This window comes from Schistocerca serialis, chromosome 1, assembly GCF_023864345.2.
Source record: "Schistocerca serialis cubense isolate TAMUIC-IGC-003099 chromosome 1, iqSchSeri2.2, whole genome shotgun sequence".
NCBI classification, from domain to species: domain Eukaryota; kingdom Metazoa; phylum Arthropoda; class Insecta; order Orthoptera; family Acrididae; genus Schistocerca; species Schistocerca serialis.
In genome coordinates, this window is record NC_064638.1 from 949508806 (window position 1) to 949523351 (window position 14546).

At 38.7% G+C, this 14546-nt stretch overlaps 1 protein-coding gene across 9 annotated transcripts in view; it reads right to left on the minus strand.

Moving 5' to 3' along the window:
• LOC126412664 (uncharacterized) overlaps positions 1–14546 on the minus strand; it is a 353642-nt gene that overhangs the window by 53987 nt on the left and 285109 nt on the right. For 5 of the 9 annotated variants that reach the window (XM_050082421.1, XM_050082405.1, XM_050082383.1 and 2 more), the window contains one exon: positions 682–774. In XM_050082421.1, the coding sequence (XP_049938378.1) occupies positions 682–774 (93 nt within the window). The remainder of the gene's footprint in view (positions 1–681; positions 775–14546) is intronic. The other 4 variants (XM_050082429.1, XM_050082414.1, XM_050082397.1 and 1 more) reach the window with 1 other exon arrangement.

The window sequence follows — 14546 nt, forward strand, 5'->3', positions numbered from 1 at the left end:
CATAAATCTCGCCAAGGGGGAGGAAGATGCCAGACTAATGTTTATCCTAAGAAAGTACAATTCACCCTCAAAAGACACCATTTATGAATTCCTTGTTTGACTGATTCTTGAATATTGGTTGTTACTCTGAGACATTTGCCATGATGGCTTGACTGAAAACACAGTGAAGATATAAAAATACTTTATCACTAATTACTTCCTCCAAGATACATGTTGCTCATAGCAGTAAAATTAGAGAAATTTGGGCTTTTACAAAGGGATACAGACAATTGTTTTTCAGGTGTTACTTGCACAAATTGAATTCTTAAGGCCATTATGTGGTCTAACAGAGTATGAATGTAGATGTAGACATAGAATCCAGTTCTTAGAGTTAAGTTTGATAGCGATGCTGGTGGACTGAAAGGAGAATGGGTGGATTAATGAATCTTGTTCTCTACTGAGTGCAGGGGCTTGTTTGTGTAGGCATGAAAAGTAGGGTCAGATGCTGGAGTAGGGCCCAAAGCTATGACTGGGTTGACAGTTGGAAGGGAAGTGACTTCTGCTATCATCCTATCTCAATTGTTGTATTTTCATAGTTTCTTTATGCTACTATCGAAGGTTAAATAGCACCTATTTTGGTTACAATATGACACATAAAACAAATATAAAAAAAATTAAGTAACTATTAATATCAGACATTACCTGACAGAAGCAGGAGTTCCTCGGTTAACAGTATCTGTACCAGAATTGGACACATATGGACTGCTACCACGATTCCTGTTGACAGTTGGAGTCCTGTCATACATGCAAGTCTGTATCAGTGTCAAGCATCTTTCACAATAAAGACTCATTTTTTACAAATCTAAAAACATGTGTACAGAGTTATTTGGAACTGGACTAATGAGTGATGTTGATTCTGCATGGTACCATGTGACCTGTAAATTCAGTGACCTTATTTCCACTTAGTATAATTCTATTTACAAAATTATTCTTAAAATTCCTGCTAAAGCATCGCATCGTATACGACAACATTTATGTTCAGGTGAAAAACATAAGGGCACTGGATTACATTGAGGCTCATCACCTTTGACAAAGATATGATATCTAGAAATGAAATGTAAAAGATATGATATAAGTGAAGTTAAGAGTCAGCTGCTAGTAATTCTCAAATATTTTAACTTCACAGTCATTTCCAGTTGTCAGATAATCAAAATTCTACATGTGTGTTGCATGCATGAGTATATGAGTGCACATTAACAAGCTCCATCTTAATTACATATTACAGTACATATAAAAATGTTCATCCCAATACCTCCCACTCCACTTTCCATCTATTTTATGGTGTACTTCGCTTGCTTCAGAGGATACACTGTAGCTAATCTTTGAAAGATTTTTCAGTGTAGCAATTGACAGATTTGTATATCTTATTTAGAAGAATATTATATGTCATATTGTAGTCTCCTTTTGAAAATCAATTCATTTGCCAAGAGCACTATGTTAACACAGTTACTGCATTACTAGTTTCAGCAATATGTATTGCCATCCTCAGATCTATGAAAAGAAAATATATTGAGGTCAAGGCTGACGGTCATATAAAAAACATAGTAGGGGATAGACAATATCTCATGACAAAAACTACACACCCATAAAACTAGGCAGTAGTAGTTACATCATACAAGGATTACACCACTCTGTCATATGACTATGCTGTAGAACAATAACCCTCACAAAATTCTGGTCATATGGATGGATACAATTGAAATTCAATACATAATAATGAAGTTTGGCATTACAATGGCTTGCCAGGTGTGCTATCATAAAATTCGTACAACTTCGAGTACAAATGGCACAAAGAAGACACACATGCTACACAAAGGATAGTAATACACATTGACTGTGACAAAGTTAGTGACGACTGGATCTGGAGTGTAACAGAAGCTAGTCTGGGAAATACTACCAGATGGCCGTCTGCACTGTATGATGTCAATTACAACTAGTGTAACAGGATCACACCTTTGTTTAACATGGGAACTAGCTGAAGGAATGCAACATTAAAGTAATATACACCAAGTAATCAAAACAGCAAAGTTTACACATCTTGTTTATAAAAGAAACAGCATCCTGTAAATTGTCATGAATGGCTACCTTTGCCATCAGATAAAAATTGGAAGCATTTCATGATGTAATGATGAAATAATATGTTACAAAAATTAACAAAATTTATGCCATACAATATATCTAATAGGATTAATTTAAAGGAAAGCTATACTGTCAACATTTACGGAATTATGAAGTGGGATCTGACCTTATTGGTCAATTTTGCTGCTAGCAAAGGATGACAGTTAACAATTATTAATATGAAATTGTAAAACTAGCCTCTACACAATGTAGGATAGCAATATAAAATACAGTTCATACATAAAACATTTTTTATAAAAACGTGCACCCGTATTAAGCTATATATAAAATACACCATCTATTTTTTTTTAAATTTTCATCTTTACATCAATGTGCCTTCACTGTATCAGTGAAACTGCAGTTGGTTTATAACCTTCAGAACAGCAATTAGCCTAATGAAAAACACTATAACCATTAGACACCATTTCTGAGAATGCATAGGACTATTTATAAGGGATGGTAATGTAAGTTAGACTTATTAGCTGACTATGCAATGTAACTGCAGTGATACCTCATTTTCACATCCTGAATCAGTCAGCATGAGCATCAAAACACTTATTTTATATTTAATACTCATTTTTTATCTGTAATGTACTTGTGGTTTTATGAATTATGTGTATACCAGTATCCTGAGTTATAAGTCTTCTGTTATTCTTACCGTAAAAAGTTCTACGACCTATGCAACATAAGAATCTCTTATTGATACTAAAGCATAATATACATCAGAAGATCACCTTCATATAGCATGTTAATGGTTTGATTAAATCGGAGTTATGCTCCTTAGGTCAGTATCTAGGTCACACATCAAATCCCGAGAGCATACTAATGGTAATCCTAAATGTCTATGACAATGGAGAACATTGGTTTTGTACTTTAAGGAACCTGTTATTGTCATCCATAAAATAGTGTTAACTTTCTAAGTAACATGGAAATAATAATAAACAGTACAAAACTGTATGTGCAGCTTAGTAATTTTACACTGGTTCATGTTTTTATAAAAATTATTTTATACATGAATGGTAATTTATATTGCTACCCTAAATTGTGGGGAGGGGGGTGCTTGGTTTACAATTCTATTACATAACTGATAACTGTCATCTTCACGTGCAGGAAAACCGATCAATAAGGTAAGATCTCACTTCACAATTCTGTAAATGTTGACTGTGTAGCTTTCCCCTAGAACTAATTCTGTAACATTTATCATATGACATAAATTTTTTAATGTATGTAATATATAATGTCACTGTTATGTCAATGAAATGCTTCCAATTTTTTTCCAAGGCAATTTACAGCATGATGTTTCTTTTATATACAATTTGTGTAAACTCTGGCATTATGATTACTTGCTATACACTGCTCTGATGTTATATTCCTTCTGTTAATTTCAGTCTTAAACAAAAAAGTGATCACACTACATTCAGTGCAGACCGCCATCTGGCAGTACCTCTGAGCACTAACTTCCATTATATTCCAAATCCAATCATGACATTATATCATGAAGTGGCAAGAAGTGGCATGTCTGTCTTGTTCATGCCACTCATACTGCAAGTTCTACATACTTTATGATAGCACACCTGGAATATCATTGTAATGACTCAATTTTTTTGTGGTACATTTTATTTAAAATTTTACTTATTAGAGATATTCATTATTACACGTTGACATTGAATTGTAACCATCCATATGAGCAGAATTTTATGAGAGTCATTATTTTACAGCTTATCATATAGTCCTCATATGACAGAGTGTTGTAAGCATTGTATGATGTAACTATCACTGTCCAGTTTAATGGATATGTAATTTTTGTCACTGAGCTGTTGTGTATAGCCTACAACATATTTTTATAATAGAGGGAAACATTTCACGTGGGAAAAATATATCTCAAAACAAAGATTCTGTAACCTACCAAACGAAAGCGTTGGTATGTTGATAGAAACAATAACAAACACAAACACACACACAAATTTCAAGCTTTCGCAACCCACGGTTGCTTCATCAGGAAAGAGGGAAGGAGAGGGAAAGAGGAAAGGATGTGGGTTTTAAGGGAAAGGATAAGGAGTCATCCCAATCCCGGGAGTGGAAAGACTTACCTTGGGGGGAAAAAGGGACAGGTATACACTCGCGCGCACACACACATATCCATCCGCACATAACAGACACAAGCAGACATTGTCATTCGTGTGTCTTTGTAGATCGCTGACTGTTGTATGTGTAAAAATAATGGATCTTCTTTCTGACAATAAATGTGCATTAACTAAATTTTAAACCCAACAGAATTGTCTTTATTATCTAAAATTGTTCTGAGTGCCTATCATTGGACATGAAAAAGAAGCAACTGAAGCAATATAAGTTAGTAATCTTACAATATAGAGAAGGGTAAGGTTATCAACAATGCAGTTGTACTTCCAGAATCCATGCTGATTCAGATTCATTTTCAGATTCTTTATTCATCATGCAGCATTATTGCATGCAAAAGACTTCATCAGTTCACTTAACTTATTAATTTTATAAAATGCATTTTTACATATTTAAAGTGATCAATGAGCTGGCTTGATTATAGCACCAAGGTGGTGAAGGTAAAACTGTGACATGTAATATGTAACAGCTGGTCTTTTCTTGGATTAAGGGAAGGAATCAAAGTAGCTTCTTTCTGTGAATCAGGGAACTGCCCTGTGTCTCTGTTTTGGTTAAAAAGTTCAAGGACTGTTATATTAAATTCTTGGTAAAGTGCTGCAACTTGCCAGAATAGATTTTTCTGAGACTTAGAGCCATGTGATGTGCTACAGAAAATGCCCAATTCAGCTCCCAGAAAGAGAAAGGATTGTTATATACTACATCATGTTGTACAGAAGTCTTAACTGCCCCTGTCACCAATCACTCGGTGGCAACAGAAAGCTAGATCCTGGCTGACTTTGATAGTGATAGGAGTGAAATGCTACTCCTTGATCCGTGCGCAATACTCTCTTGCTGGTAAGGGGAGTCCTTTGCTTTACTGCAGCATTAATAGTACATTTCCCATCTTGCTAAAAATTGTCCTACTGGCTTCCCATACATCTGTCAGCCTAGGGGAATGGTTTATAGAATTCAGAAAATGTTGCCGCAGTATTTTTTCATCCTCCTTACTTACACAATGGTGTTTAGCCCTTGTCACCCAAAATGCTGCAGTTCTCATTTAACAGCCTACACTTGAACCTCCACAGAGCTGTTCACCTGTTCCTATTTCAGAACAGCACTTTTCATTCCTAAGGGGCAGGTAGTCCTCGCAGCTGTCCTGAAGACTTGGGCATAGATCCACCAGCAGCATGGTGGATCATCTTAGTGACATAATCCTTCCAAACCTGAGAGTTGGTTATGTAGCATCCAGTCTGCCTTGCTGAGAACCCACTTTAGCAGCTTTATTTTGGGCACTGCTCAGCCTGGTAGAGATCAGAGAAAGAACCTTTAGCAGTACTCAAATGTGTTCTTTGCCCCCCCCCCCCCCCCCCTCCTCTTGCCCCACACACAGGCATTCAGAAGGCACAGACTTCTATGAACAGGATGCTTTCGATAATTTGACCCTGGGGACAGGTAGTAGTGGAACCCCATAGCATCTGGTGAATATCAAAGCCCCATGTAGAGGGAATGTGCAGAGGTGCTGTGTTTCAAAGTTGTGCAGAGTCTCATTGTTTAGAGCTTCATTATGAATCAGACAGCAACTACTTATCATCACTCGAGTCAGCACATGAATGACAGCAGCAACTGTTTGTAAGTTGTAAGTTGACATAAAGCACAGTTTGGTCCACAATGCTGTGCTTAAAATACTGCACCACAGTATAACTCGAGCTATGATTTTCTTGACACATGAGGCACCTGTTGCTCGAAAACTGGACTAATTTCATATGAGTATAATGCACAGACGTCTCACTACCTGTCCTTTGACAGATGCTGCTGTCTGTTGTCAGTTTCTAGAATTATTTTGAATGAAATATTAGCTAACATAACATCTGCAGTCATGAGCGGCTCAGCCAATATGTGATCACATTTATGTACTTTCCTGCATGTATTTGTTAATAAATTTCTATTATTTCACATCTGTGATCACAAACTTGTAGGTCCTCAGACTAACAGTTAGGTCAGCAATGACCACCTTCAGATCTTCTTTAATAACCATTCAATGGCTCATGAAATCAGAGTGTGCTAGTTTGTGACCATAGATATGAAATAAAAGAAATTTATTCTCCTTTTTTGGGTCACTCTTTCATCTGTGACCATTTCAAAGCTTGTATTTGTTAAATTTCACAGTTTTCTGTAAGTTTGCTATAAGTATGTCACATTTGTTGAGCGTGCAAGAAATTTTGGAAGCTCAGGAGGAAGAAGTTGTTCCGTAACTCACCTTGGATCCTTTTTTTTTTTTTTTTGAAAGAATAATTATACATTCTGTTTAAAATTTGTTATCTGTCAAAGAACTGAAGTAAATATGAAAAATACTGACAAAGCTTGGCTTTTTTTAGCATGTATTAATCTTGAAGATACATCAGTCACACATGCTTGAGTAACACTTTAAATAACACTGGTTTTCAAGGTTGGACATTCTTCTAAGTGGCTGGTCTACAGGGTGTTAGAGAGGAGATTTGAGTTATAGTAATCATCATTCATAAAGGGTATTGCACTTTTACCTGTCTACCTACTGGGAGCATCTTGTTTTGGAGATTATAAAACTTTATGGAGGGGTGTCATAATTTAAAATAGGTCCCTTGAAGGCAAAGAGACAGTTATCTTTCTCATGCTAAGTGTTTTATTCCGTTTCATGAGTTCTGAACCTATTCATGTTCTACGGGAGTATAGGAGCCATTTCAGCAGTTAAGGTTTTTCTTTTCCTTTTTTCCTCTGCTATGCTGGTGAACTTATACCAGTTGGAGGTTTGGATGAGAGCTTGTAGATTCCCTTATAAATACTTTGAATTCCATATTCTGATGACAAAATATCATATGACATTTTAGTAAGAATCAAGTCAGCACAATCTGATGATTTCAGTTCAGTTCTTCTGATTCTGTGACTTTTTTTGTTGGGTTTTGGGGTTTAAACTAATAGATGATCTATTTGATACACTTTGGCTTGTTTTTCTGCATGGAAGATGTGATAATCTTTGGTTTACTGCTATCTCAGTCTTTTGCAGATAACCTGATAGGCACAAATGAATTTACCACAACTGTTTGCAGATGGGAATACTAGCAAGTACAGATGCTAGTTGCAGCTTACACCGTTGTGGTTTGGGTAGGGCACTCCCTGGTCTCTACTAACATTTTAGTCATAGTTGAAAATTACACTACAAATATTATTGGTTTTGTAGCCTAATAGGCTATTTCTCTCATGACGTACAGAATTCACTGTGTAGCCTTGATTTCCTTGATTACTCTTCTTCTAAGAATGTTGAGTATTTGAGAATCAAGAGAGCATGATTCCCACTGCAATTTATGTAAAACAGTAGTGATGATCACAGTGCCCCAAGTTCATGTGCTGCTGTACCACATTTGCCACAAATAGCCTGGTCTTTGTCGTGTACCCAAATTGTGTTGGCATTTATAATGCCTCATTGAGTTGGGAAAAAGATCTCACCTTAAAACAAGTAAATCCAGATCTGGTGTATGCAGTAAGACTGCCTTGTTAAAGGTGAGAATAAATATAGCTGGTGTCTCAAGCTCACTAGCTACTTGCTTCATTATGTTTCAAACATCATCATCTTCTCTTCATTCATCCTGCACTCCTTTGTATCCATCACTGTTAGGTCTCTGCATGACACAACTTCATTCTTATTCAAATTCGGCATTGTGGATTTCTATAGACACTGGATACTTGCCAAGCAGTTTTGCCTTTTGCAACTGAGTGGCTTGCAAAGAAGTAGTTGTTCCTACACAAAGTGTTCCATTTCTCAGACACTTCACAAATTTAAGAGTTCCTGTAATATACTGCAATGCTTTTTAAGTATCAAAATATGAAATCTTTTCAAGAGATCTCCCTCTTCAGAAAAACATTCTGCTGCAATTCATTGGTTTCTTAAATGCTGACACTCTTGGAGGGCTATCCTCAGAAGATCTTTTGATTGGCTGGGTGTTACAAATGGCATATCCATCTGGTTTGGAGTGCATTTATTTGGATAATTCGCCATGGTATTCTCATAAGCAGTAGGAAAATAATAGTAAGTTCAGACAGATGCTGCTTGCCTGGGTAAGCTTTATAGGACTAACGTGCAGCAAGTTTCCCTGACTACTGTTCCACTTTCTCACTCCCTTTGACCCACAATTTTCCACTGCCACACTACAAGGTGGTTGCTGAAGCATGAATAAAGCTTGTGGTTACAGATGGCTGGTGGTGCCCAACAACTTAGTAATCGTTGGTCTTGCCCATCTCATAGATAGCTAAGGGAGACTGAGCTCTTAAAGGTGTTGAGGTGATAGACATTTGCCATGACCCTGGAGGCACATGTGGCTTATCAAGTGTCATGAATGTGACAACAATTACCGTCAACTCCTCCCCCCCCCCCCCCACCCCTCCTCAATTACACTCAAGAAAATAATTTCTTGCAGAAGATGTTTCAAAATGGACATCTCTGACACAAAAACAGAAAAGGTTTTAGAATATATTTATAGTTACACCATCAGGTGCTGTCAAAAACTTTGTTATGTTGCTACTAGTTTTGGTTTTGGTCTACACATGGACAATCTTCTGGAATTCACCAAGAAATTCGTTACAGCATTTTGCTTTCAATGTGTTACATATAGTTTCCTCAACATTAAGTTAAATTAGCAAGCATCAGTGTTGTTATTACATATTGCTAACAGACTTTTGCTATCTGGATGCATCTGTAACTTAATTGCAAATGGTAGCAAATGTTTCTTGTAAGACCTGCCTCAGTTATTCTTAATATGCTCACATTGGAAACATGGTGAAAACTCTGGTCCTGTGTAGATAAAAAACATATTTACTGCCTTTTCTTCCCCTGCTACTTGCAATGGTAGTTCATTGCTTTAAGGGGATCAAGGATCCGTTTACTTTGAAGCTTCCTTCTTTCTTGTTAAAACTACTGTTGTATTTGTCTACCTATATGGCTTCACTGGACAAACAGGTGTGATAGCACTTTCCACAGTGAGAACCTGCAATGTTGCAAATTTTATTATGTGGTTGGCCTCACACAGTGCATGCTCCACCATGGCAGATTACTCTATCTGTGCTAACCTACAACACTGTTTTTGTTTTGTGACCCTGGTACTGACAGATCATCCAGTCATCCCAACACAAGCTTTATCACATGTAAACAGAATGAGAATATTCTTGACATCGAAAATAGACCTCTTTTCTCATTCTCTCATCTGAGATTTTCTTTGATCCTCTTGGACAGTTTGTGGTGGATGCTGTGAGAGAATGGCAACATAATAAAATTCACCAACACCAAATTGCTTACATAGAAAATGGCTATCACACCTGTTTGTTCAGGGGAAGCCATAGAAATTCTCAAACTGGACAATAAGTAGTGTGATAATTGAAACCAACAGCTGTATTGTAATCCAACATTATTTATTCAAAATATGCTACCAGTTTTGATGTCAAAGAGTGTCATCTTCAGCTGTTGGTTTCAGTTACCATTACTGAAGTACTTCATGTCTGGATGATGTTGCACTGTCCTCAATGGATTACCAAGAAGACCACTGTGGGTAGCAAGTGGAGAATCACAGTGGTAATGACTAGAGGAAGTCCTCTGACATTGGCATGGAGGCATATCTTATTTTTGGTCATGGGGCTGACTCCAGTATGCCACCAGCAGTGGACAGTGAACCACTGACAATACCAGCCTCTCAGGACAGCAAAACATCAAGAAAATGGTTAAAAAAACATTCGCCAAAGATGTTGACTAAAGCCAACAGGTAATACATCAACTATTGTTTACAATTATTTGAATAGAGGCATACTGCACTTCAGATCTCATCAATGGTTGTACATTTCTTCTGATTCTATACAGCCACATGTAAATTATTGATTTCAAGTATTTGTTGATTTGAATCTTCCTGGTGGACTGAAATTGTGTAGCAGACTGAGACTTGAACTCGACACCTTTGCTTTTCATGGGCAAGTGCTCCGCTCACTGAGCCATTAAAGCACAACTCACGACCCATCCTCACAGCCCCATTTCCACCAGTACCTCATCTTCTACCTTCAAAACAATGAAACAAGGAAGGAGATGAGGTAGATGTGGAAGTGGGGCTGTGAGGATAAGTCATGAGTTGTGCTTGGGTATCTCACTTGGTAGAGCACTTGTCTGTGAAAGGCAAAGGTCCTATAGTTCGAGTCTCGGTCTGGCACACAGTTTTAATCTGCCAGGAAGTTTCCTATCAGTGAACACTCTGTCCCACAGTGAAAAATTAATTCTGGTATTTGTTGAACATATGAAACTTTTCAAAATTTTTAACAGTCAAATATGAACCTCATATGTAACTTAATGTAATGGATTATGATGGTGTTGCAATTCTTTTTGTGAGTTGTATAATATTTGAACACATCTTTTTGTGCTGTTAAGCATGGAATATATAAACACCCTACAAATTATTAATTATGGCAGATATTTCCTGTTCATAAATGAGAAGGAAGATATTCTGACAGTTCTCTTGCTATGAAAATCAATATCATCAACTCACTTCAAACTGACTAAAAAGTACAAATGGATGAGTCTATAAATTATATGATTAATGGAAAATCTCATATAAAGATGTGAAACAAATACTAACAAAGAGATAGAGGGGCTGGCCAGTACTTACCTCAGCTCAGTACAGCCGATAGATACACATAAAACAGAACTGAAAATTTACGTTCCTAGCTTTCGGAACAAATGTTCCTTCATCGGGGAGGAGAGAGGGGAAAGAAAGGGAAGAAGGGAAAGGAGATTCAGTTACCCACAACCCAGGTTATGAAGCAACAGGGAAAGGAAAATAGGGAGGGTAGCAAGGATGGAGGCATGGTTGTCAGAGGGAAGCCAAAGATGTTGGCAGCAATCAGCTCCCCCCCCCCCCCTCCTCCCCAAGCATTCCTACCTTTTACCTACTCCCAAAAATCCACAAACCCAACCTCACAGGTCTTCTTACAGGTTGTCCCATTGTGGCAGGGTACAATGATCCGATGGAATGAACCTCTGCTTTTTGGGATTGACGCCTTCAAGACATTGCTCACTTTCTTTCCACAGTACCTGTTCTGTTACCACCAGACCCCTTGTTGGGCACTCAGGATGCAACATCCTTATACACCAACATCCTCCATGCCCATGGCCCTGCAGCCATGGAACACTACCTTTCCCAATGTCCTTCTGATATAAAATCCACCACCTCTCTCCTAATCCTCCTAGCCAACTACATCCTTTACCGCAATTATCTCTCTTTTGAAGGCCAAAACTATAAACAGATTCCTGGTACCACCATGAGTACTCGCACAGCGCAACCCTATGTCAACTTATTTATGAACCATCTGGAGGAATCCTTTCTATCTAGTCAACATCTAAAACCCCTTGTCTGGTTTAGATTCACTGATGACATTTTCAGGATGTGGACTCATGGCGGGGCCAACCTTTGTTCTTTCCTCCATAACCTCAACACCTACTGCAAAATCTGCTTCACCTCATCCTTCTCAGCTCAATGAGCCTCCTTCCTACTTGTCGATCTCTACTTCTTAGATGAGTCCATAAATACATCTGTTCATATCAGGTGCACCAACCACCAACACTTTGATAGCTGTCACCTGTTCACTGTCAAAAAGTCTCTTCCTTACAGCCCCACCATCCATGGATGTTGCATCTGCAGTGGAAAGCAGAAGTTGTTGAAGTATACCAAAAACCTTACCAGAGCTTGTCCATAAACAAATATCTATGCCATTTTCTCCTGTGACACTAGTAAACCTGTTAACCAGCCATCAGCCAGCAATCCTATGACCATGCAGTATCATCCTGGCCTCAAAAACCTCAACCTCAGTTACTCACAACCCAAGTTATGAAGCAACAGTGAAAGGAAAATAGGGAGGGTAGCAAGGATGGAGGCATGGTTGTCATAGGGAAGCCAACATCTTTGGCCTCCCTCTGACAACCATGCCTCCATCCTTGCTACCCTCCCTATTTTCCTTTCCCTGTTGCTTCATAACCTGGGTTGTGAGTAACTGAATCTCCTTTCCCTTCTTCCCTTTCTTTCCCCTCTCTCCTCCCCGATGAAGGAACATTTGTTCCGAAAGCTAGGAACGTAAATTTTCAGTTCTGTTTTATGTGTATCTATCGGCTGTACTGAGCTGAGGTAAGTACTGGCCAGCCCCTCTATCTCTTTGTTAGTATCTATAAATTATATGTCTAATACAGGATCAATATTAATTACATTTTTATAGTTCACAGGACAGTGGATTACCACTTAATGATTTCTGTTTCTTACATAACTAAGCAATTCATTCTGAATATATGGTAACTGTTAGTTCCAAAAAGGCAAGCAATTAAAATAAACACAGACAGGGTGTATCAGTGTACCCTACAATACATTAAGTAACATGCTTAAACAGAAGGTGTTATTTTCAAAATAAGATAACAAGCAGTGAATTATAGCACATGCAAATGCAGAACTACTGTAACTGAATGGATGCATGAAAGCTGTAAACATCTTCATTTTTCAGTTTTATGTGTTATCCAGAAAAAAGATGTGAATGCATTACACATCAAAAATACTCTTTTGAGGTTCAAAAAAAACCTAGACTCAAGCAACCATTAACAATAGGCTACAATCTGAATGCAACAATATAACTAGTAAACATTATCCTGAATATAACTTTCACTTTGCAGTAGAGAGTATGCCCCAAGTGAAGTTTTTTTGACAAATAAAAACTGTGTAGTTGACTGGGACACATACCTCTAGCTATTGACAGCCACAGAAAAACAAAAATGCTTTGTTCATTACCAAGTCTGATACATAGTTTTAATCTGTCAGGGAGATTCAAAACAGGAAGCATATGTAAGATGATGGAAAGGCACCCATTCACCTACAGATGACTGACATGTGACACATAGAAACATGCAACAGGAAACAGCATTTACACTAACTTTCCAGCTCTTGCTCTTTCTCTGGTAGAAGTACACATATTCAGACACACAACCACACAACCACCCATATGCACACACAGCTGTGACCGCTGCGAGACTGACTGTTGATGATTGATAAGGTCATTGCACAACATGATGAAAAGAGTTGTAAGAGCAGAGCATATGATATGTAGAGAGACAGAGAGTTGGGGGAAGATATGGAGGTGAGGAAAGCAGAGGAAGGCGGATGTGAGGAGAGAGGCAGTGAGCAAAGAGAAAAAGGGAGAAGGATGGAAAATGGGGGAAAAGAAGGGGAGAGGAGGGGAGGGGGGGGGAGGGAGAAAGAGGATGAGGAGATAGGAAAGGAGTGTGTGTGTGTGTGTGTGTGTGTGTGTGTGTGTGTGTGAGAGAGAGAGAGAGAGAGAGAGAGAGAGAGAGAGAGAGAGAGAGAGAGAGAGAGAGAGAGTGTACACAATCTGGACTGGGAAGGAGTGGTGTGAACAGAAGAGAGAAGGGAAAAGGTATGGTGAGGAAGAGGGAAACAGGTTATGGAGGTTTAGGTGATGGGGATTGTGAGTGTTCAGGATAGGGCAGGGAGACAATTCGCACTTGCGTAGTTCAGAGAAAGTGTTGGTGGAAGTGTGTATTCAAATGACTCACATAGTGGAGCAGTGTATTGTGGCGTGCAGCATGTTTGGCAACTGGATTGTCAAGTTTGCGGTTTGCCACTGCTTGGTGATGATCATCCATGTGAGTAGACAGTTAGTCATTTGTCATGCTCACCGATAAGGGGCAGTCAAATAAAAAACTGAATACCAGCCATAACAAACAGTCTGTGCAACAGAGGGCCTCACTGTAGTTACATTTTGATACTGTGGTAGGGGAATGATATGGTGCCACGTCAGAGGTGCACACAGTTGTTGGGTTACGACCTTGATTGTCAGGAGATGGTCTCGTTTGTTCATTCAGCAGTCTACATGGAGGCAAGCAAAAATGAGCAGAGAGGTGGTGTTCATTTTCTGGTGGCTGAGGGTGCTGGAGTACACAAAATTCATCATTGCATGTCTGCTGTGTACAGTGACCACTGTCTGTCCCTGATGTGTGTGCATGACTGACAGAGGAAATTCCAGGGAGGGCACGCATCAGTACAAGAAGATCTGTACCCACCACAAGCCTATTGAGCCATTACCCCGGGTATGATGGGTGTAGATTGATGACCTTATCTGGGGAGGCTGGTGAATCACAGAGGGTGAACTTCATGTTCAACCCAGCCTTAGCCACGGCTCTATCCACGCCATCTCCAAAGACCACTTGCCCTACT